The following is a 23,448-nucleotide window of genomic DNA, read 5'->3' as shown; positions in this document are numbered from 1 at the left end:
ATACCTAACCAGATGCTTTTAACATTTCCAGTTGATTGTAGGCATTCAACCTGCATTGGCAATGTAGGGGAAATAACCAACTCACCTGGTTGGAATCCAATATAGCCATTGCCAGGGCAATTTACATTTTAAATTGCATTAAATTTAAAAGATTAATTTCATCCCAACCTAAAATGCCACTCCATAATTTCATCTGTGATAGAAGAAATATTTTATGCTGTTTTTCTTCTTTTAATACCCCCCCCCCAAGGAAAAACATACAAACAACATTGGAGGGGGCCTTTTAAAATGTTCTCCTTAACCAGATTTACAAATATAAATACACGTTACCTTTATATACCTTTTAATATATCACCTTCCTCAGAAATAAATTCTAAAATGAGGTTGTTTGGGATGTGGATAGGGCTGTGGCTTCCCACTTTATTTACAATCAATAGAAGGGACAGCTAGGCTAATTCAAATTCCATTAAGAATCAGTCTTCCTTGGTGATAGTCCCTAACTGGATTCCTCACCGTGGTGTTTGCCATGATTAAGTTTCATATAGTCATGCTTTAGTAAGGTTTGGGGAAGAGGGATGTTCACATTTAGTAAAATCTTTTCTGGGCCCCATCTAAAAATCTAAGCAGAGTTTTTTTACATTTAATAAAAATAAAAATTTTTAAACCTTAAAGCCAGATAAATTGAACATTGTATTCAGAATAGAACACTAACATTTTGATCATTGCCCTGATCACGAATTATCTCAAGATATACCAATAGTTATATCTACCAATAGGGTAGAAATAAAATACAGTAAGTAGGCAAAGTGTGTGGTTAGTCTGGAAGGGGCTAATCATTTCTCTGAGGGTGAACACTGGATAGCACTGTCTTTTTGGGTGCATGCTTCCAGTCAGAACCTTGAGATAATTCCAAGCGAACCAGTATGTTGACAGCAATCCAACTGCCTTCATTTGGCAACCCTAATCATTTTATGTGCCCCCAGGCATAGAGAAATGCATTATTCACAGGAAAAAACCCCACTACCTATAGCACACATTTCCCTTAAGTTGTAACTCTGTGTCTTCAGTGTTGCTACTTTTAATAAGAGAATTGTTTTTAAGCATGTTGGCAGGACCTTTGTAACATCTTGTTTTGCTGGACTTTAACCTTGAGTGTCAAAACACCTCAGTATCTTTGGGAGTTTTCACAGGATTATCACCTCTTCAAATGTCTCTGTAAGCCACGGTTCTGCTGGCTTTGCTCTCCGTTCAGTAATATGCCTCCCTAATGACTCCAGCTGTCAGAATGTGGTTCTGACAATATTGGCCCAGCCAAGCACAGAATTCTGCATCAGGGATCCCTGCTCTGGATCAGATTTCAGCCTGAATTCTCATCATTTAATCCTTGGACCACTTCATTGGACTCCATTGTATGCATTGAGTACATTGCATAGTTACCATGCAGCTTGTCTAGCATTGGTGCTAGGCATCAGTCTTTACCTTCCTCAGAGACTGGACCATGATTCTAGTCGTACCTCAGTTCTCAGTTTTCATCTTCAGCTCAACACTTCGGCAATCCAGGTCTGGAATATATCCTTATGCAGACGTGGCCTCCAAGTGAGACTCTGCATTTCCTAAACCTTCCTGCATGACCTGAAAAAAAGCAAATAGAATTAACTTGTCTACATCAAGAACTCTGCAGAGAATTTCCCTATGTATTCGTGAAGGATGTTAGGCCTGGTGCCTCTTTGGTGAAAATCATCAAGGATTGGCTCATCAAAAATAACCTCGTCATCATCAACTATATTTCAGTTCTTTAAAGAAGAAAAGAAATAACCTAACTGTAGACAAGTTTCTTATGTAGCCCGAGGTGATTTCTGTGTATCCACAGTGTTAATTCCTTTGATAACTGCTTGCTCCTTGGGTATGAGACGGCCCTAGCTCTAGGTGGGCTTCACAATTAAAGATTGCAGGCTGTGATTACCTCTGCACTAACACTTAAAGAAGAGCCGTCAGTTCTCAGCAAGTGCCGCCTCTCTCTACCAACAGAAGAGTCGTATTTGTGTTTGAGAAAATCATCAGTGTGCTTCCTAGGGAGAAGCATGGGCACTTATAAAATTTGGATTTGTAATGTGTGATATCTCATTGCACCCCATTATCCTACCTGCACCTAATGGCAAAATTCTGTACAAGTCTGTTGTCTCTGTTTCTAACAGCATGGAGCGCATGGTGGGGGATCAACATCACACAGCAGCCGGCCATTTAGAGAATGGTATTTGTGGACAGTATCTGTGACAGAACAGAAGTACGAAGAGCTGATGAAGGATTTTTTTTTCAGGAGCAAAAAAAAAAAAGGCTGGCCTCCCAAGGAAAATATTAATGTGAACAGAAAGAAAAAAAGGAGATGCTGACAAAGAATAGGACAGAGGCCTTCCTCCCTAACCTTCTGTACAGCCAAGGCCAAAGGACACCATCCTGGGCTTGAGGTCTCAGTCTCTAGACAAAGAGAAGCTCAAAGTACATCAGTTGTCCAAGATAATCATCTTATCAGTAAGCTGTCAAATGCCTAGTGCTCTGCATACCCCTGTCATCCCCAGGAAGAGAAGCACTTCTACCAGAAGCACCTCACTTGCCATGGTTTTTCCCTTCACCCATCCCTCCTTACCTCTCAGATGTTTCCAAATGGTGTGACTTTATTTCTCTCAAGGCAAAGAGTATTTGGCCTTTTCCCCCCTCCTGCTGAATAGCTGAGGAATTTGCAACAGAATTTTAGTGGGTTTTATCATTTGCCTTCAGTTTGTGGACTCTGGTTCTGAAATTTCTTTAACAACTATTCAGTTTCTTTTTAGCCTCCAGTGACCTAGTACCTGAGGGTACAATGCATTGGTCTCCAGTCAAACACCTCTGGTACTGTGGGATGATATAGTGAACTGTATTCTCCAGAAACTTACTTCTAACCCATTTGTTATCTGAGGTCAAGCATCTCATTCAGCAGGCTTCATCCTTGCGGCACTCTGAATCCTGCACACTGTACCACCTTTTTGTTACCCGGTTCTTGCTTTGAGAAACATGTTGGGGCCAGAAGCAGGAGCCCTTTTGTTCTGGGGAGTTCTTTGTTTGGGTTCTAAAGTGACCTTAAAGGGTTTTTTGTTTTTGCCTCCAGAAGAGCAGCAGTCTGCCATACTGCTCGTCTTTTGGAGAAAGGAAAAAAGCGTTGCCTTTTCATTTTAGAGAATTACTATCCTCTCTGTTCCTGCTTCTACCACTCCTTTGGTTCTTCCCCATGTGAATATTGTCTCTTCTACATTTTTACCCAGAAGGTAATTGAGGGGAAATTTGTAGTTTTGTTGCACACAGACTTTAGATTCATTGAGGGGAGGAGAGTGCTTGCCTTCCCAAACTGGAAGCACGAACCCAGATTTGGGGAATCTAGGGTGTTATGGTCAACCTCCAGGGAAAACTCTTGACAGGTGAGTAAGGTATTTCAGTGGATTCAAAAGAATGAGCACCAAATATGGCATTTATAATTATCCTGAGTCTGTGAGAAACATGCTCTGACATGGTGTTCTTATCCCTGTCCCCACCCCTGTTTTCACCAGCCCACGGCTTTGTGTGGTCTGTGGTCTGTCAGGTTCATGATCCCTTTCAGCCTTGATTGCCAGGGAACACTTGAAATCTGATTCCACCTCTAATAACTGTTTCTAACTGCTCCCCAAGGCAGGTTTATCTGCTGATCATTAATCCAGAAATACTTTACAGTTGTCCCTTTCCATTAGATCCTGGGTATTTGCCCATATTATACACTAGATCAGATGTTACACGTGTTAGGCGGATTTATGTGACATAATAAAAGTTGAAGTAAAAATCTTGGTTAGTCTGCACTTTATTTTAATAGGAAAAATGTTTAGCTGTCCTCATTTAAATTCTCTAGTCTCCCATATGTTTGCTCCCACAAATCAGGAGTACTTGTGAGCCTTAAAACATATGACAAGGATTTTTCATAGAAGCAGAATTGGCATTTAAATTGTTTTTGCTGTGACCATGTGGATGAAGTGAAATTGAGGTTCTCTTTCAAGCTGAGGGCATCATGATGAATGCCCATGTGTAGTCATGGTAGATAACAAAACTATAAAGAAAACATGGTGCCTGCTCTTGAGAGGCTTACATTTTAGTTGAACAATTCAATTCATTAAACATTTACTGAACTCTTTTCTGTGTCCTATGGATACAAAGCATTTGGAAGAGCTTACTGTTTGGTAGGGAAGCCATGTAAACAAATAACTACAGAACAGTGTGATAAGTGCAGCAGTAGAAATATGTGTGCAGAGCAAGACTCATTTAACATATTCATGGAGAGTCTGCTACATGCCAGACAATATAAACCTATGCGGTGGCTTTATCATGGAGAGTGAAACTGACAGTCCTTGTCCTCATGGACTTACAGTCTAGTAGGGCAAACAGACATTGAACAAATTGATAATGCGACGTCAAATTGTGATAAATGACGTCAAATTGTGATAAATGAGTGAAAACAAAGTGCTGTGAGAGAAAGTGGCCAGGATTTAGGGACAGAAGATAAACTTTTAAACTAACAGAATCAGGGAGTAAGGGATACTTAAGCCTGAGACCTGGAAAATGAGTATGGATTCGTTCCTGCTACTCAAGTAGAGGCATCAGGAAAAACCTTGACTAGTTATAGCTGAAAAGTCAGTATGGTAAGAAAGTGGTGAACTAGGGAGAAGGTGAGACTAGGTTGGAGAAGACAGGAGCCAAGGCCAGGGGGAATCTTACTAGCCTCAGTGGAGATTTTAGACTGAATTCGAAATACTGTGAGAAACCAGTGAAGGGTTTTATATGTGTAAAAGATCACTTTAGAGTAATCTGGAGAAAGATTGGGAAACAGGCAAGAGGAGAGGTGAGGAGACTGCTTTAGAAGGCTCTTACTGTGGTTTTGGGGAGAGATGGTTTGGGGTTGGCCTTCAGTGGTACTTTATAGAGGTAAAGAAACGGGCAGAATGGACATTAATTTCAGAGAAAGAGTTAACAGAATTTGGAAATGTGATTGGAAGAGTGGATGCGACTTTAAGGAAAGGATGACATCCAGTTTCCTGGCTTGAGCAACTGAGTAGGTAGATGAGATGGAAAAGAATGGAGGAGGAGCATATTTGTTGGAAAAGATCAAGAGTTCAGGGTAGGTTCTATGGAGGAGGTAATCCTTAAAGTGGGTCACACGGGAAGACGTAAAAAGGTAAACAGATCAAGATGAGTAATAGAAATAGTAAGTGCTCAGAGAGTTTAGCAGGAGGGGTCAGCGGTTGCTAGAGATTAGAGATTCCTTGGAAGACATGGGACATGAACTTGCCTTTGAGGATTGGGTGACACCAGAGTTAGTGCAAGAAGAACATTCCATGTTGAAAAGCCGTATGAACAGAAATACTGAGATGCGTAGTGTGAGTTAAGTCATAAGAACAGCTTAAGTAAAACTAAGGAGGTTGGATCAGGAAATGGGGGAGAAATAATAAATGCAAAGGGGCCAGATCTGTTAGGGAAGGGTGCCCAGAAGCGTGATAGCCAAGCTGCAGTTGGTAACAGGTGGAAATTCAGATGATTAATCTGGTATTTGCTGAATGAATTGAAATCTGGAAGATTGGGTTTTGATTTTGTTTTTTGGAAACTCTTGGTGGTGCCAGCATAAAAATAAGAGTTTGCATTGAACTTAGAAATCCAATGAGAATGAACAAGGAAAACAAACAGGATTCAAGTGACTTAGTGGAGATAGAGAGGAAAAATCAGTTAACTTTCAAGAACTTAAACCATGGTAAATGGGAAGATGATTTTAGGTAGAAATGAAAAAGTCAGTCTGGGCCTGATTGGGTTGAATAAGAAGTTGGGGATGAGTTCCCAGTTGGGTGGGATGTCTCATGAAGAATATTGAAGCAGATCAGGCCAAACATACCTGTGACTTCAAATACTGGGTTTTTTTTGGTTTTTTTTTTTTTAAACAAAAAAACACCTTGGCAAAAAAGGAACCAGGTTCTACATAAACCTCAGACTGAGAGAGACCACTTCTCAATAAGTATGTTAAGAAGGTAGAGAAACTGAGTGTACCTGTACCTGACTGTATGTCTCATATTGTACTTCTTTCTTTTTTCCCCTTAATTTGATTAATCCTGCTAGATGTTTTAAGTGACGGTTTTCTGTACTTTAAGGACAACGCCTTTGATCACCGTTACTTTGTATGAGATGGTGCCGTTTGCTCATTTTTTCTTCATGAGTCTTGCCCCGTATTATGACACACACACACGCACGCATGCAACGTTCCGCCCCTTTTAAAGTCTCTTTCGAACAAGTCTGATGGGAGGAAATAGGTTCTGAGGGAAGACACTTTCACTTTGAAAATCTGTTGAGATAGAGATGATAGTTTGACATGTATACAGAATACTGAATTAGTCCCTGAAGCCTGATAGACACTATGATCCCAGTCAGAACTTTTGACTCTGGATCATACATTCTTCCCTCAATATCCTAATCTTTTGAGATTCTAGAACCTACTAGTCTTTATTTGCTGACCAGATGGTAACTATCCTTAAAATTTTAATCACGTTCTCACTGACTGCCGTATTTTAGAGAAAAATGCTTGGAGGGTGGGGGCTTCCTCCAATAAAGAGCTGAAAGGTTGGCTCCTTCAATTTCTTTGTCTTAGCATTTTCTTGCTACCTCCCACAGGGATCCATATGGCTTTGGAGACAGCCGAGATACAAGACGCGATCGATCCCCCATTCGAGGAAGTCCAAGAAGAGAGCCCAGGGATGGCAGAAATGGCCGGGATGCTCGAGATAGCAGAGACATGCGAGACCCCCGAGATTTGCGGGACCACAGAGAGAGCAGAGACATTCGGGATCACAGAGACAGCAGAAGTATGCGTGATGCTCGGGACATGAGGGATCCTAGAGACTTTCGTGACCTAAGAGACTCTAGGGATTTTCGAGATCACCGGGACCCCATGTATGACAGATACAGAGATATGAGAGACTCCCGAGATCCCATGTACAGGTACCTGTATAGCTATTCTGCTTGGTTTTTTTGTAATAGTCTTTTTTATGTGTGTTCTGCTGAACTAATGGAAAGCTCTGTATAGCAGTGACTTTATCAGCCCTATATTTCCAATGTCTGTCAAATGGTAGATGTGCTGCTTAATAAGTATGTGGTGAATGTGTGAATGATGATGAACTGTGCTTAGTGAATGAATCTCCCTGTGGCCTCTGAAAGGCAACATCATGCAAATGGAAAAAAAGATGGAGTACAAATTATTTTGGCAGTGCAAAACCGCAGGGAAGATGCACAAATGGCCAATAAATACGTGAAAAGATGCTCGACATACTTAGTTATCAGAGAAATGCAAATTAAAGCCACGGTGAGATACCACTTCATACCTACTAGGATGGCTATAATAATTTATTTTAAAAAAAGTGTTGGCGAGGTGTGGAGAAACTGGAATCCTCATACATTGCTGGTGGGAATGTAAAGTAGTATGGCCACTGTGAAAAAGTTGGGCGGTTCCTCAAAAAGTTAAATATAGTAGAATTAATGATCCATCAGTTCCACTCCTGAATATATATCCAGAAGAATTGAAAAGAGGAACTCACACAGGTGAATGTGAATGTACATAGCAACACTATTCACGGTAGCCAGAAGGTAGACACAATTCAAATGTCCATCAATAGATGGATAAAAAAATGTGATATATCCATAAAACAATATTATTCAGCCATAAAAAGAAAGGTAATTCTGACACCTGCTACAACCTTGATGGTCCTTGAAAACATTATGCTACGTGAAATAAGCCAGACAGACACAAAAGACAAATACATGTTTTCACTTATATGAAGTATTTAGAAAAGGCAAATTCATAGAGACAAAGTAACAGCAAAGGGGGTTGAGTCTGTGTTCGGGGTGATGAAAAATTATTTATGTGGATTTTTTGATTTTTTTGGTTTTTAACCACAGTTTTTCAAAAGCACAGGGAAGGAGACTTGGGATGAGGGCATGGAATGGTTCCTCAAAACTAATATCAATCATTACTACCAGGGCTTCCCTGGTGGCGCAGTGGTTAAGAATCCGCCTGCCAATGCACAGGACGCGGGTTCGAGTCCTGATCCGGGAAGGTCCCACATGCCGCGGAGCAACTAAGCCCCGTGCGCCACAACTACTGAGCCTGTGCTCTAGAGCCCTCGAGCCACAACTACTGAAGCCCGTGTGCCTAGAGCCCATGCTCTGCAACAAGAGAAGCCACCGCAATGAGAAGCCTGCGCACCGCAACGAAGAGTAGCCCCCGCTCACCACAACTAGAGAAAGCCCATGTGCAGCAACGAAGACCCAACACAGCCAAAAATAAATAAATAAAATAAATAAAATTTAAAAAAATAATAATAATAATAATAATTACTACCAGTTATTTTGTATTTACTTTAGGCCAGAGAGCTTACTTTATGCTGAGAGCTTTCTGTACATCCTCCCAGTCATTTTGGAAGGTAGGTTAACTCAGTCCCAGCCACAGAGCTGATAAGCAGTGAGTCCCAGATACTAATTTCGTTTGTCTGATCCCAAAGTCCTATGCCTTACTGTGCCTTACTTCCTCACAGACAACTGGGTCTTGAAGAATTCTCTGTATTTGATTTTTGCAGGATAAGACTTTTAACTTTGCGCACATTTCTGTAACTTTTCAGGAGAGAAGGCTCTTACGACCGATACCTGCGAATGGATGACTACTGCAGGAGGAAGGATGACTCTTACTTTGACCGTTACAGAGATAGCTTTGATGGACGAGGCCCTCCAGGCCCAGAAAGTCAGTCTCGTGCAAAAGGTAAAGTAGCAGAAACAGCACTTAGCACTGGTAGGACACTTTACAAAAGAAAGAGGAAGCTAATAACCAACTGGAAAGGGGCTAATGACTTGGCTAAGCAATTCACAAAAAGAAGAAATACAAATATCCTATTCATGTGTAGAGAACATTCAGCTTGAAAATCATTTTTAAAATGCGAAGTAGTACCTTCATCTGGTTTAGTCATCTAACAAGAAGAAATAAATACGAAATTCCAGCAATAAGAAAAAAAATGAACAAAAGATGGGAGCAGAAGAGGTCATTTGCTTTTTTTTTTTGCTCATTGACCAAGTAAAACTGTTTGCATTATCTGTGTAGTATGTGGGGTTTTTTGTTTTATTTATAATTTTTACCTAACAGCATGTACTTTTTAGGTAAAGACAAACATGTTTTTTATTGATAAAAGCCTTGATTTTCTCAATATATTCAATACATCTTCAAAGATTTTTAGATTGTTTTACACCTGGTCAAGTTAAGAACCTCTTTTTCTCTCTCTCTCTCTCTCTCTCTCTCTCTCTCTCTCTCTCTCTCTCTCTCTCTCTCTCTCTCTCTCTCTCTCTCACTGCATTGGGTCTTCGTTGCTGCTCTCAGGCTTTCTTTAGTTGAGGCGAGCAGGGGTCACTCTTCTTTGCAGTGCGCAGGCTTCTCACTTCGGTGGCTTCTCTTGATGCAGAGCACGGGCTCCAGGCCCGCGGACCCCAGCAGTTGTGGCATGTGGGCTAGTAGTTGTGGCTTGTGGGCTCTAGAGCACAGACTCAGTGGCTTTGGCGCACGGGCTTAGCTGCTCCACGGCATGTGGGATCCTCCTGAACCAGGGCCCGAACCCGCATCCCCTGCGTTGGCAGGCGGACTCTTAACCACTGTGCCACCAGGGAAGCCCAAGAACCTCATTTCTAATTTGTTACAAAACTTACACTTTACTGCCTGATTTTGTTTGTTTGGGGTGGGGGTTGTGTTTGTTTGTTTACTGCCTGATTTTTTTTAAACAAATTACAATTACCTGTCAATAGGGGACTTAAATAGTTGTCCCCAAAATGAAAATTAGAATAATAATGAAATACCATCTTTTACCTATCAAGTTGGCAGGAGGTTTTTTTGGTTTGTTTTTTGTTTTGTTTTTTAATGACAATACTCAATGTTGACTAAGATGTGGAGAAATAGCACTAGGTGCTCCACCCCTGTGAAACAGCCTTTCTAGAGGGCATTTTGGCAGCATGTATGAGATTAAAACAACCATGCCATTGAATCCAATCATTCCATGTCAATGGATTTATAATAGTAAAAGACAATAATAAGGGTTATTTTTAGGAGGTAGTCTAGAGGATTAATTCAGAGAAGTGTGTGTGTGTGTGTGTGTGTGTGTGTGTGTTATGACCTTTGCCTACAAGTAGTTCAGGATTGAAAATAAGGCCTGTGACTTATTTTTATAGAAAGGCACGGTCCATGTTTCAGTTTTCTCTGGTGTCATCCTGCAGAGCGTTTGAAACGTGAGGAACGGCGTAGAGAAGAGCTTTATCGTCAGTATTTTGAGGAAATCCAGAGACGCTTTGATGCTGAGAGGCCTGTTGATTGTTCTGTGATTGTGGTCAACAAGCAGACTAAGTAAGAACCCTTTGGATATTTTTCCTGAGTGAGGAGAAGGATCAGAAGAGAAATTCAGGTTCCTTGGCAGCTGTACACACTTAACTTGGGCTGTTGTGTACTCTGGCATTGTTATACTGTGTTAACCAGGGTTCTTTCACTTGTAGGTGACAGAAGACCCATTGCAAACTGGCTTAGGCCCAAAGGGAAATTTTTAGTTTGCTTGACTGGGAAGTTCAGGCATGGCCATATACAGGGTCACACAAGTCATAAAGACTTGTTCTCTCTGTTGCCTTCACTCTCAGACAAGCTTTCTACTAAAAAAGGCAGAACAGCACTGGCTCTAGACATGTATCTTCTTAGCTCAGCAAACCAGTGGAAAGAGAGCTGCTCTTTCCCATTGCTTCCACCTGAAGTCCTGGAATTGTTTCTCATTGGACTGCCCAGGCTTACTTTCCCATCCCTGAACTATCACTCTGACCAGCAGTGCTGGGATGCCCTGATTGGCCAGGGCTAGGTCATGTGCCCACCCCTAGAGCTAAAAGTGGAATTAGCCCTGTGGAACCATATGGACTGAGTGGGAAAGGGGTGCCTTCCCAAGGAAAATCAAAGGGGAATATATGCTGGTCAGGCAAAGCAATAAATGTCCCCTTTGTGAGACAACACCGAATCCCCAGTACTTTGGAAGGCATACGTCTCTGCATTTGTCAGCCAAGAGCCAGGCTTGCTTTGTGAAGTGCCGTGGCCTTGCAGAGCTGTTAGGTGACCATGCTAGCCAAGCCAGAGTTACAGCAGTATTTTACTCTACCTCTGTTTCACATTCTTTTCCTTGAAGAAGCAGAGTAGAGGTGTAGAAGGGAGTATATAGCAGCTTGCAAGTTTGAGAGTAGCTATGTTCCCTTTCCCCAAGTGGTTAGTAAATAACTTCATGTATTTTCTAGCAGTTTGGGGTTAAAGAGCTAATTTCAAGGCAGAGACTAGGGAAATAGGTGTTGAGACACCAAGGAGCAGGCAGCATTCACAGGCTCTGGGCTGCCTTGTTTAGAAACAGATGCTGCTTTAACTTGCAGATGGCTTTTTTTTTTTGCCCCCCCCCCCACTTTTGACTCATGATAATGTCATTTTCTGAGCACCTACTCCGAACTACTACATGCTAGGCACTTAAATAAATTTTTTAATCTTCACAGTAATCCTGTTTCATGTGTATTCACTCATCAAATTTCTTCTATGTGTGACAGGTGCTAGGTCCTGGAGCTGTAATGCTAATAAGCAAACACACATGGCCCCTTCCTCTTGTGGAGCTTATACCCTAGTTGGACAAATGACAGAAATAAATGTATTGGTGATGTGTCTTATAAGAAATATATCAAGGATCTGATTTAGATTGCAGAGAAAGTCAAGGAAGTGACGTATGAGCTGAGCCATATTAATCCTGTCTGACTGGTAAAGAAACTGAGGTTTGTAAGAGGTAAAGGGACTTGCTTAAAGCTTCAACTTTGCAAGTAAATGTTAGTGGTAGGATCCAAGCCTGTCTTTCTAGCATTTAGAACCCATGCTTTTCCCACTATGTTGTGTAGCCTCTACAAAGACGGACATGTGTTACAAGTCTTAGGCATCAGGATGGTGTTTAGGAATGAACATCAGAGTAGAGAATCAAGAGGAGGACCTGGGTACTAAATACTGTGCTATTGGCAACTTTATGTGTGACCATTCTGAGCCAATATAGAGAAGGAATTGGTCTAGATTCTTGGAGCCTGAAGAGGGCGCTAGGGAGACACTGGTAGAGCTGGGATTTGAAGTCTTCATAGGAGCTCACACAGCTAGCTGAGGTGCCACAGTGGGAGTTGGGAGTTGGTCAGGGAGTACTCACTGGGTCCTGTTTGTTTCTACAGAGATTATGCTGAATCTGTGGGGCGGAAGGTTCGAGACCTAGGCATGGTAGTGGACTTGATCTTCCTCAACACAGAGGTGTCACTGTCACAAGCCTTGGAGGATGTTAGCAGGGGAGGGTCTCCCTTTGCTATTGTCATCACCCAGCAACACCAGATTCACCGCTCCTGTACAGTCAACATCATGTTTGGAACCCCACAAGGTATGGAGGCCCAAGCGGGTCAGAATTTCAGAAGTAGTCACTAGTCCATTAATTTTTTTATGCCTTACTCAGAAGCAGCAGGTTTTAGGTAAATGTATTTCAGCTCAAATGTAGTAGGGCCCTTTTATAAGTGCACGGCAGAGACTTGCATAGTCATTTAGTCGTCTGATATTCTTTCACTGGATACAGTTCTGGGCCTGCTGTATATGACGTTATATTTAGCACTTAGGTATATACAGTGATGTGCTGGCAAATGTTTAACAACCAGTTCTGGGGGGGGGCGGTGTGGTTTATAGCATTTGCTGATTTCCATGGTGTAAATACTCCCACTGTGTTCTATATCAAGCTCCCAACATGAAGTCACTTCAGGGCAAGTTGGGAAGAGATGCACACAGTCTGCTCTCACCAGTGAGGGCCGGCTCCAGCGCAGCTCTGGTACATACTACACTGAATGCAATAGAGTCCTTGCTTTCACCAGATTTTCTAATGAGGGACAAAGCATACAACAGGCAATTAGGATACTCTGTAAGTGTGCTAGAGAAGTGGGTGGAGGGGCTGTGAGAACAGGGAGGAGGCCCAGAGCAGGTTCCTTGAAGTCCTTCCCTGAAGTAGCTTTTAGTCCTTTGCTCCCAGATTGTTGAGACTCAGCCAGCTGATTCCCTGCTCGTTGCTTGCGCTCACAGCACAGACCTTTCGCTTTTCCCGCCACCCTGGGGCTTTCTATTTGCCCCACCAGTTTTACCCATAACGATAGAGTGTAGAAGCCTCTCCAGCGGGTCATTTGTCTTTCTGAGGAACAGTCCCTCAGGATGTGTGAAGACATTTCTATCAAGTGCTGAGAAGTCTCACAACGCTGTAAATCATTGTTGCCCAGGGGTGAGGAGAGGAGGTTATTTAGGGTCACAATTTGATCTTAATCCGTAACCTTTGAACTGATACATTAAAAAAACAGCTCTATTCTTAGGAGCACAGTAGAGAGCCAGGCTTTACAGAAGGGCTTTTTGGACCCCCGTGGCCTGCCTCCTGTGGTTATTCTCCGCATGGTCTTTTTGAATCTGTGAGAGACTGTCATGTTTCTTTGGTTTTTACTACACGTCTGTGATCTAAGAATTCCCCAAAGAACTAGCTCTGTACAAGGGTGTCTGTTGCCCAGCAAAGAAATCCATTCACCTATCTTCCCAACCTTCATCCCCCTCCTCTCCCAACCTCTCCCCATCCCCATCCTAAGGCTTTTTGTCACGGTAATGGTTTTCTTGCTCATCTGAGGTTAGGAAGGGCTTGGTAGAGTCCAGTAGGTGGGCACTCAGATCTGTCATGGGAGAAAATAACTCAGGTCATTCCCTCCTGCAGAGCATCGCAACATGCCCCAGGCAGATGCCATGGTGCTGGTGGCCAGAAATTATGAGCGCTATAAGAACGAGTGCCGGGAGAAGGAACGCGAGGAGATTGCCAGACAGGCGGCCAAGATGGCCGATGAAGCCCTCCTCCAGGAAAGAGAGCGGGGAGGCCCTGAGGAGGGACTGCGCGGGGGGCACCCTCCAGCCATCCAGAGCCTCATCAACCTGCTGGCCGACAACAGGTACCTCACTGCTGAAGAGACTGACAAGATCATCAACTACCTTCGAGAGCGGAAGGAGCGGCTGATGAGGAGCAGCGCCGACTCTCTGCCTGGTGAGCTACGTGGCAGGGCCGAGGTGAAGTTCTGACTCTGCATTTCTCTAATCCCCAGGCTCTGTTGGGAGGGTGGCAGGCCCAGGGCTCTTGGGGTGGGCAAGGGAAATGAGCGCATCCCTTGGGCTCTCCCGTGGGCCAGCCATGCTGGTGTAATGATAACTTAAGACCTGGGCTCTGCTCTGTAGTTAACGTGGTGGGTGGGCTAGTATGCTGGCTCCCTGGGAACCAAGGTGGACGCCCTTCTTTCTTTAAGTAGTTGTCTGGAGGAATGAAGCTGTTTTCTGGGAACAGCACGTACCATGAAGTGGCCCCTTTGGGAAATTGATGTTATAGTCTGTGTACTGTGTGATTGATGTGATCAGTGATTGTTGTTCTTCCCTGGGCTGCTAAGCCTCCTGCCCATGGAGGGTACTTTCAACCAGATACCTCCTCCTTCTGTCTTGTAGGCCCGATTTCCCGTCAACCACTCGGGGCGACCTCGGGTGCCTCGCTGAAGACACAGCCAAGCTCCCAAACGCTCCAGAGCGGCCAAGTGCTCCCCTCTGCTACACCCACTCCAGCGGCACCCCCCACCTCCCAGCAAGAGCTTCAGGCCAAAATCCTCAGCCTCTTCAATAGTGGCACGGTTGCGGCCAATAGCAGCTCTGCATCCCCCTCAGTTGCTGCCGGAAACACCCAGAACCAGAATTTTTCCATAGCAGCGAACAGCCAGCCTCAGCAAAGATCACAGGCCTCTGGCAATCAGCCTCCAAACATTTTGGGACAGGCAGGATCTGCTCGGAACATGGGCCCCAGGCCTGGGGCTCCTTCCCAAGGGCTCTTTGGCCAGCCTTCCACTCGCCTGGCACCCGCCAGCAACTTGGCTAGCCAGAGGCCCGTGTCTTCCACAGGTATCAACTTTGACAATCCAAGTGTACAGAAGGCTCTGGACACTCTGATACAGAGTGGCCCTGCTCTCTCCCACCTGGTTAGCCAGACCACAGCACAGGTGGGGCGGCCCCAAGCCCCCATGGGATCATACCAGAGGCATTACTGAGGCTAAATCTCAACTACCCCTGGTCCCCTCTTCCTCTGGCCTCCCACCTCTTGCGTTCTAAATAGAGTTATTTGGAAGATGTTCTCTGCACCTCTCCAGGTCCACATCGAATGTCATAAGTTTCTACCATCTGCTCTCTTCTGCCCAAGGCTATGTTGCTTACCCCTTCCAGAGTTCGAGTTTATACTGCACTGGAGGTGTATTTTGGTGGTGGTGGGGTGGGGGTTTGGGGGGTTTTGTTTTTGTTTTTTTGTGGGTTTTTTTGGTAGAAAGTAAATATCTCTGGGGTCATGGGCAGTATAGATGTCTGGGCTCCATTTGTATTTCAGTTGTCTCTCTGTCAGCTGGACGTGGGGCGGGGGAGGAAGAAGCAGCTGAGCCCCAGCTGGGTGAGCTTGGGGTAGCATTTTCATGTTGAAAGCCACTGCCTTTGTTCATTCTGAACCTACCATGGGTGTCCAGCCTCACACAGGCCCACCAGAGCTCGAGCTTCTGCCTGCAGCTCCTGTGTAGGGTTCCAGAGCAGCAGGTTGGGCTTGGTGGGCACGGTGTCCTCTTACCCCATCCCACATAACGTGGGGTCTGCTTGAGGACTCAGAAGCCGGCTGGCTACTCAGCTACTGGAGTTGTTGAGGAGTGGCCAAGCCGGCCACTTTTCTGCCTGACCCAGGGTTGTTGGGTTTTGGTTTTCTCTTTTTTTCTTTTTGGCTTTCATTTCAATGAAAGATCTCCCGTGGACTGCACAGCTCCAGTCACCAGCAGTTTAACACAAACTGTGAACCTGGGCCCCAGCCACTCTTACCCCTAATATTTCTGTTAGCCTCTCCCTCACCAGTGGTAGTTGAATGGAATCGGCTCTGAGAAGGCAACTCTAGACTCTGGCAGTGAACACCCTTTTTTTTTTTTCAGTGATTGCTTTGAGCTTTTGACTCAAAAATCTGGCTCTTGTTCTGTTTTCTAAGCAGCAGGAGATAGGGACCATTTTGATGTCAGACTTTTGGTAGCTGGACATGTTCTTGATACAGGAGGCTGTTCATAACTTTTGAGCCAGAGTGAAGATACTAGAGGGAGGACTTCTGGCTGCTGCTCTACATGGAAACAAAGGAAGCTGCCCTCTCCCTAGGGATGGTGCTCATTAGAGCCTTGCGGATCAGTCTCAAGGGGCCCCTGGCAGAAACGAGGGAGAGCAGTGACTTCACCTGAGTCCCTGCCAGTGGCTGAGTAAACAGTGGTTTCAAAAACTCAAGGTCCCCAGATGGCAGCATTTTATGTTCTGACCTGTTTGTGTTATATAGTGTTTTTTTCCTCTTTGGAACTTTTGTGTTGTTAATAAGATGAGATGATTACTTTTTAATTAAAACGAAAAAGTGAAAGCTGTGTTGTCTTTCTTGGGTGTGCATATCTGCAGGGCCTCTTTGTGAGCGTTCCTTCCCAGAGTTTGAAGGTGAGGTTCCCTGACAGAGCACTGATGGGTTTCGGTCTGCCATGAGCCTGCAGTCAGGCCTCAGAACCTCTTTTAACCCTAGCTTCTCTCCTTATGCAGCTCACCTAGTACAGTTCAGAGCAAAAGCCTGCTGGTTAATTATAATGCTATGTAAACATCCTTGTTTGTGGCAGACTTGCATTGTGTCAGAGACTTATCCTCTTATTCTAGGAAAGGAAAACAGGACTTGTGAAGAGGCCTTTCCTGGCCAAAGGCGAATGGAGAGTGGGGTGCTCTCCTGTTTTGATTTTGTCTCACTTGCCGCCCTCTGTCCAGCCCATTATGCAAGGAGTTGGCAGAAGCAGAGTCACAGGTAGGAGCTCTGGAGAGCATTTAATAGCCCTATCAGGAAATTTGGAGTGGGTGTGGTGAAGTGAGTGGCACAAGGCCTCCAGTGGATTAGGGACCAAGATGCTGACATTGCTGAGCCTGACCTAGAAGTGCTCACCATCTCATAGGAGATGTTGTGGGTGCAATGCCCCTGCTGCCAGTGCCTTTGTCCCTCTAGGACAGGGCCCCAGAACTATCAGTACACTAGGCAACCCGCCTGGAGTGGTGGTCAGTATTTCTGATTAAGAGTCTAGGGTCCTCCTGGAGGGCCACCTTTTAACACCCCTCTTCCCACCTACTAATTCTTCCCCCTGGAGTGTCCAAACAGCACACCTCAGGCTGTGAAGGGTATAATAAAATTATTTTTATTGCATTTTGTGCAGATGGGAGTCTAAAAAATTAATACATAAAAGCTATAAAGCATTAAATGGGAGCATTCAACAATAAAGGAAAGAACCAACCCTCTCCTTTTCATATTGGCACAGAGAACACAAGATCAATACTGAGGCAGAATGCGGAATACTGAAACACATGGAAAGTTAAAGGCAGGCCTAATAATAGTAATAAATACTCCTGATTTGGTTTGCAACCTCTCCTATTTACAAGGGTTTTCAACTTCATTGCATTGCCCTGCACATAGATCGTCTAAAACAAAAGCAACACTAGTTATCACTACAAGGCTATTGAAATATTGCACTCAGAATAAAAGTCACTTGAATGGACATGAAACATCTAGCTACATGATTATAAAGATAATTTGATGAGTGACGTGTGATAACGTTCATAACAAATATTGCACATGTAGCACAGAAAACTTGGGGTTTTGTTGTGGGATGTCTTTTCATCAACCGAAACTGCTCTTGCCAACCAGACAGTCTAGGCCCAGATAGTGCAACTTTGGTTCCCTAACTGATGTTAATATACCCCCTTTCCCTTCTACCTAGCCCACCACTTCAGCCCAGGAGTGCTCAGGACCCCAGAAGGCTAGACCCAGCTGCGTCTGTCAGAGGGAGGTTCTTTGGAGGATGAGCGTGGGGAGTGCTGGTGTCTGATACCTCCGACTTCTGATTACTACCCGGAAGAATCTATCCAGCCCCCTGATCAAATTTCAGAGGGGCCTTGGCCTAACCGGCAGACATCCAAACCTACCTCCAGCCACACCTGGCCCAGTCTAGGTGGCACCAGCTCCAGCTCTGCCTTGGGCTCAAAGGAAAGGAGGTGGTGAGGTCAGGAGTACCCAGTAGCCTCAGCTCTGGGAGGTGGGCAGGATGTCTAACTAGATGCAAAGTTCAGGGCCCTGGGGCTGAAGGTACTGTACCCAGTCCCAGAGGGCGCTGGAACGAGCGTGCAGTGCCTGCCGCCCTTAGTAAGGTGCCCTGGGGGAAGGGAGCCCGGCCAATGCGGTTTCCCTAAGGGTAGAGGGCACCTGCAACCGGGCTGGTGAAGCAGAAGCGCCAAGGACTGGTGTTGGAGAAGCCAAAGGCCTTGGCTCCTAGTTTGGAGGAGGGCAGAGAGGCGCTAAGAACAAAGCACATAGCGACTCCAGCCCTCCCCCACGCCCAGGTGCCTGGGAGACGCAGCTAGAGGCAGCGAGGCCGGGCCCCGGGACGCGGAGAAGGCGGCTGGGTCCCCGAGGCCAGAGCTGCCAGATGGACACAGAGGAGGGAACATCAGGGACAGCGCTGGGGCCTCCCCGGTGAGTCCGGCCCCCAACCCAGAACCGCCCCCGCCTCCCTCATCTGTCCCAGGGAGGAAACTCCAGGGGAAGGGACGCCCTCCAGCTCCCCGATTTCAGTCTTTGGCGAAGAGCCATGGGATAGGAGGAGCAGGCGACAAGCCGGTTGAGGAGAGCCGCCTGCTCCCCCAGCGAAGGCACCGGGGCGGGGCTTCCTCGGTGGGGCGAGGGCCTCTCTCGGTTTCTCTTCCTTGAGGAGCGCCCCTCCCCTATCCTGGCCCCAGCTTGCATAAGAGCCGATGAGAAGAGGCTGCGCCCGTCTCTGCAGCCACAGTGGAAGCTCACTCCGCTGGGAGGCGAATCCAGGAAAAGCTGGACACTTGTCTCACTTCGTCTCCGAGAAGAACTAGAGGGAAGGGTCGGAAGCCAAGGGCGCGAGGAAAGGGTGAGGAGACGTCGAGGGGGTGTCGAGGGACCACGACTCCCGCCTGGGCCTAAAGCACTTTTGCTCTCAAAACTCTCGGACGTCAAGGAAAACCCAGCCTCCCGAGGCCTCCGCCTTCCCTGGGCGCCCCCAGCGGGAGAGCTCGACAGTGGCGAGAAGAGAAGTCCGTTGCGCTTCTAGTCACAGAAATATGGGGACGTTAAAAATACACGCGATGTCTCCTGTACACTATGTATAGGCTCGGCCGGCCGGCGCCTGCGGCCGCGCGAAGACAAGTGACGTAGACGGCGGAGCGCAGCCTCCCCACCCCGCGCCCTCCGGGCCGCCGGGGGAGGGGTGCAGAGCGAGGACGGGGCGGGGCGCGGGAAGAGAGGGAAAGGGCCGCGCGGACTACCGGGGGTCCTCAAAGCCCCAGCTCCGCTCCTGTCTGCGCCTCCTCCGACCTTTATTGCAGCGTCTCCTCCGGCGGGGCGAGGCCGGGCTTAGAAAAAGGGCAGCCGGGGCCGACAGGGCGACGCGCAAACGGGGCGCTCGGGGCTCTGGTCTCCGCGCGGGGCGGTCCTCTCCGAGTCAGCCCCGACCGACGTGGCCTCCGGGCTTCAGGCAGCGGGGAAGGGGGCCAGGGCGCGGGCACAGGGTCTGTATGTAAACGGTGACAGCGGCGGGGGGCGCGGCGAGGGCTCCGGGGCCGCGCGGGCCGGACGCGCTCGGGCCCGGGTGGCAGGTCCTGGCTCTCAGGAGTAGATGGTGATGACCTCGCGGCCGCCGCCGCGGACCAGCATCACCCGGTCCAGGTGCTCGGTGAGGACCTCGAGGAACTCCATGTCTGAGCGCCCGTCAAGGAGAAAGACCGTCCCCTTCCCTCCCGTTGGAATTAGGGCCGCGCGTGCTGGGCGCCAGGGGAACGATGGGTTCGCGTCCCTGTTCGCGGTGTTGATTCTGAAGCAGACCCGTCTCAACTCTTCCTTCCCAGGGCCAGGACCTAAGTCCCCTGACATCCACCTCCCGCTTCCTCCCAATTTTAAGCCCAGGATACAATTTTCGTCACCGTTGCGGTTGCGGGGAGGCCCTGGCATGTTGAGCAAAACAAGCTTGGCGTCCCGGGATTTCTTGACGATGACCTCGTTCAGCCGCACAGCGGTGTGCATGCGCCGCACGTTGGACTGGTTCCTGAGGGAGGGACGGAGGGAGGCACGTAAGGCTGGGAGAAGGGAGAGTTGGATCCAGTCGCCCTTCCAGCCCCCCCACCCCAGCACTGGGCTGCTGGGATCTAGTCCTTGCAAGCCAGGGACCACCAACCCTAGACTTCTCCAAGCTGGGCTATTCAGAGACCCCAGAGGTCAGGGGCACAAACTGAGGGTTCATGGTGGAGTGAGAAGAGGAGGGACCCTGGCCAACCTAGGTGAGAAGTTAAAAATTCTGAAGCACTTACAAGTTCTCCCACTCCCTTCGGGAAACATAAGAGAAGCAAAGAGAGGAAGAAAAAGAGAGGGGTCAGAAAAAGCAGGAGAAGCTGAGGACTACCTGAGCCACCATCAACCACCCTGTGTGCAAACTGGTCCCGCTCTCCCAGCCCCCCAGGCTTCGCCTTTCCACTGCCTGCCCCAGGGAGTTCTGACCCTTAGCAATCAAGCCCAATCTGAGTCCTCAGATGGGGAAACCAAGACAAGGTCTGGGCGGGGTCTTCCGACTACCAGGCCAGGACCCCTTCTGCTCATTTGCTCTGCCATGGGGAGCAAGGACCCTGTAGGCTCACCCCAGACCCTAGCCCTTAGCCCCCAGGCCCATACGGCTTCATGCTGAAGAAGTCCTTGATGCCCTCTGAGGAGACAGGACTGGGGCCCTTGTTCTTCTCTGCCACAGATTTGTCCTTGGTCCAGGTGAGATGCACTTTCTCTGGATCTGCCTCGCCCTCCCGTTCGGGCTCCTCCCCCGGGGATGGTGAGCTGCTGGGGCAGCTGGGAGCACTCTGGTCATGGATCAGCTGCACCTGAGGGATAAAAGAAGGGACAACATGTGACTCCTTCGGAGGCCAAAGTTCCTGCTCGCACTGGCTGGAGCCAAACCACCCCGCTGCATACCTCCTCTTCCGGCTTCTCCTCGCTGTCACCAGCTGTCTCTTCTGGGACGTTGAGGCGAAGCCGAGTGTTGGCTGGATTCTTTCTCCGGATTGAGCCCCGAGACTCATCTGTGATACTCTGGATCTAGGGAGTGACACATGTTGGTGCCAGCTCTGCTGGAAATCACTACCCATGCCCGCCCTGCAAAGAGCTACCCCCAGAGCTGATGTTCAGCCAGGATGTGCACTTTCGGGATCCCTACCAGTTGTTAAACTATTGCAATGCTTCCACATCAAATAGCTATTGCCGCCACTGACCTGGCCACTCCAACCCCTCTCCAGGACCCCTGACCTCTCCACTATCCAGCAACCAAAGGGTTAACACCTGGTCCAGCTGGGCTCTACCTTAGCACTATGGTCCAGTGCCAGTTCTGATTGGTCATAGCACATGCCATTTCTTACAATTTTACTGTCACCAACCTCCAAGATCTCTTCTGTCCCCAACCCCCCAGGGTACCATAGCTCATTTCCCCAAGGACCCCACTCCCTGGGGTGGGGCTTTCATTCAAATGCCAGAGGGCCAGTGGTCCCACATTACCCACACTGGGGAGATCTTTCACCCATACCCCATGAGAGCTCATCATTGTTACCCCTGAGAACCCAGTTGGAGGTTTGCCCCCAACTCTCATCATCAGCTGCATCCTGAAATATCCATCTGTTACCCACTCTCTAAGCCTCTCGAAGGGTCTCTCACATAATCCCTTGTCCCCCACACTGGCAGCCCACGCCCCTGAGGAATCATCCAGACATATTTAACATCCACTATTCTCCCTTGGGCCCCAGAAGTCACATAGTGAGCGGAAGATCTGTCGCGCATGCCAAAGCCCCTCTGCATCCTGGCTGGGAGGCTTGAGAGATGCAGCCGCTGTGTGTACCCCTGCTGCTGGGGAACCCAGTGCCAGAGGTGGCAGTGCCAATGGCCAGGAGTGGGCCATCCCAAACCTGTGCACGCCCAGAGCTGGCAGCAGCTTGAGACTCTCTGAGCCCAGCCAGGGCAACCTCACCTCCCTCTCCCGCTCATTCTTGGTTAAATGCATCTGCTTGAGGATCTGGGAACGCTGCTCCATCACCAGCGTCTTCTCGTAGGTGTAAGCCGAGATGTCGCTTTCATGCTGTGGGCAGGCAGGGGTGGAGATGGGGTGGAGGAGGGGAAAGGGGGGGAAAGTACGAGCTTCGGTGCAAGGCCAAGGGGAGGGAGGCAGGCCCCCTTCTTTCTGCCAACCTAGGGTTTCCCCATCCAATGACCTAGTTTAATCAACAGTTGTGGGAGGCAAGGACGAAGCAGAGGGCGATGCTCTTTGGAGGCAATGTGGCTCATTCCCTCCTCAGCCAAGCACAGGACTGGGCGAATGAATGGGTGAATTAATGAATGAGTGGACTAATTAATTACCTGGGTGAATGGAGACGGGGGAGAAATATAAAAAGGAACACAGAGATGAATGAATTTTGTACATGGATGAATGGATGAGTGAGTGAATAAATACATTAATGGATATGTGGGTGGATTAATGAATACACAGAGAGATGGGTAAATGGATAAATAAGCTGAGAGAAATGGACAGACAAGAGGCTGTAGAATGTAAGTGCGAGGAGCATGGACTCTAGAGCCAGTCTGCTTGGGGTTGAATCCTGGCCCTGCCACTTAGTGTGTGTTCGGGGCAAATTACTTAACCTTTCTGTGCCTCAACTGCCTAATCTGTAAAATGGAAATGCTGATAATTGTATCTATTTCATTGATTGCTGTGAGAAGTAGTATACATAAAGTGCACAGTACAGTGCCTCACACGTAGTAAGCATTATTAGACATGGCTATTCTTACGAAGGAGAGAAGGGTGTATGGATGGATGGATGGATGGATGGGCTTTCGGTGAATACGTGAGAGGCTAAAAAGTGGGTGCAGGGAAGGGATTCAGCATCACAAGTTGATGGGAGTTGGAGTTCCCCATTTGGTTCTGGGGCCAAAGGGAAAGAGTCCAGAAGGGATTCCAAAACGTCAGAGGTGGCTCCTGGGGACTCACCATCTCCACCACTTCGACCTCCGCGGTGATACGTAAATGGTACAGAAATGTGGTCAAATCCTTCTTCATCTGGATGCTATTGTCGTCCATCTGGGCCACAGTGAAGATTCGCATCTTGCACTTCCGCCAGACCTG

The 23,448-nt window shown here is 47.4% G+C and overlaps 2 protein-coding genes across 4 annotated transcripts in view; one reads left to right on the top strand and one right to left on the bottom strand.

The window, feature by feature from the left end:
- Window positions 1–16,616, top strand: part of NCOA5 (nuclear receptor coactivator 5) — a 30,519-nt gene extending 13,903 nt beyond the window's left edge. Inside the window, exons 3-8 of one of the 2 annotated variants that reach the window (XM_067708297.1) lie at window positions 6,706–7,032; window positions 8,706–8,842; window positions 10,336–10,462; window positions 12,334–12,533; window positions 13,884–14,204; window positions 14,654–16,616. In XM_067708297.1, the coding sequence (XP_067564398.1) occupies window positions 6,706–7,032; window positions 8,706–8,842; window positions 10,336–10,462; window positions 12,334–12,533; window positions 13,884–14,204; window positions 14,654–15,243 (1,702 nt within the window). In that variant the 3' untranslated portion in view covers window positions 15,244–16,616. Of the gene's footprint in view, window positions 1–6,705; window positions 7,033–8,705; window positions 8,843–10,335; window positions 10,463–12,333; window positions 12,534–13,883; window positions 14,228–14,653 lie in introns of both variants that reach the window. The other variant, XM_067708298.1, reaches the window with a different exon arrangement.
- A 784-nt stretch (window positions 16,617–17,400) lies between these two features.
- The window catches only part of SLC12A5 (solute carrier family 12 member 5), a 38,179-nt gene continuing 32,131 nt past the window's right edge, over window positions 17,401–23,448 (bottom strand). For both annotated transcript variants that reach the window (XM_067708295.1, XM_067708296.1), the window contains exons 20-26: window positions 23,314–23,445; window positions 22,300–22,407; window positions 21,258–21,380; window positions 20,967–21,166; window positions 20,609–20,623; window positions 20,213–20,346; window positions 17,401–20,002 (exon numbers count right to left, since the gene is read on the bottom strand). In XM_067708295.1, coding sequence (XP_067564396.1) covers window positions 19,911–20,002; window positions 20,213–20,346; window positions 20,609–20,623; window positions 20,967–21,166; window positions 21,258–21,380; window positions 22,300–22,407; window positions 23,314–23,445 — 804 coding nt within the window. In that variant the 3' untranslated portion in view covers window positions 17,401–19,910. The remainder of the gene's footprint in view (window positions 20,003–20,212; window positions 20,347–20,608; window positions 20,624–20,966; window positions 21,167–21,257; window positions 21,381–22,299; window positions 22,408–23,313; window positions 23,446–23,448) is intronic.

The sequence above is a fragment of the Pseudorca crassidens genome, chromosome 15 (assembly GCF_039906515.1).
Source record: "Pseudorca crassidens isolate mPseCra1 chromosome 15, mPseCra1.hap1, whole genome shotgun sequence".
Classification (NCBI taxonomy): domain Eukaryota; kingdom Metazoa; phylum Chordata; class Mammalia; order Artiodactyla; family Delphinidae; genus Pseudorca; species Pseudorca crassidens.
The sequence above is the reverse complement of the archived record's forward strand: the minus strand, read 5'-3'. Positions and strand labels throughout refer to the sequence as shown.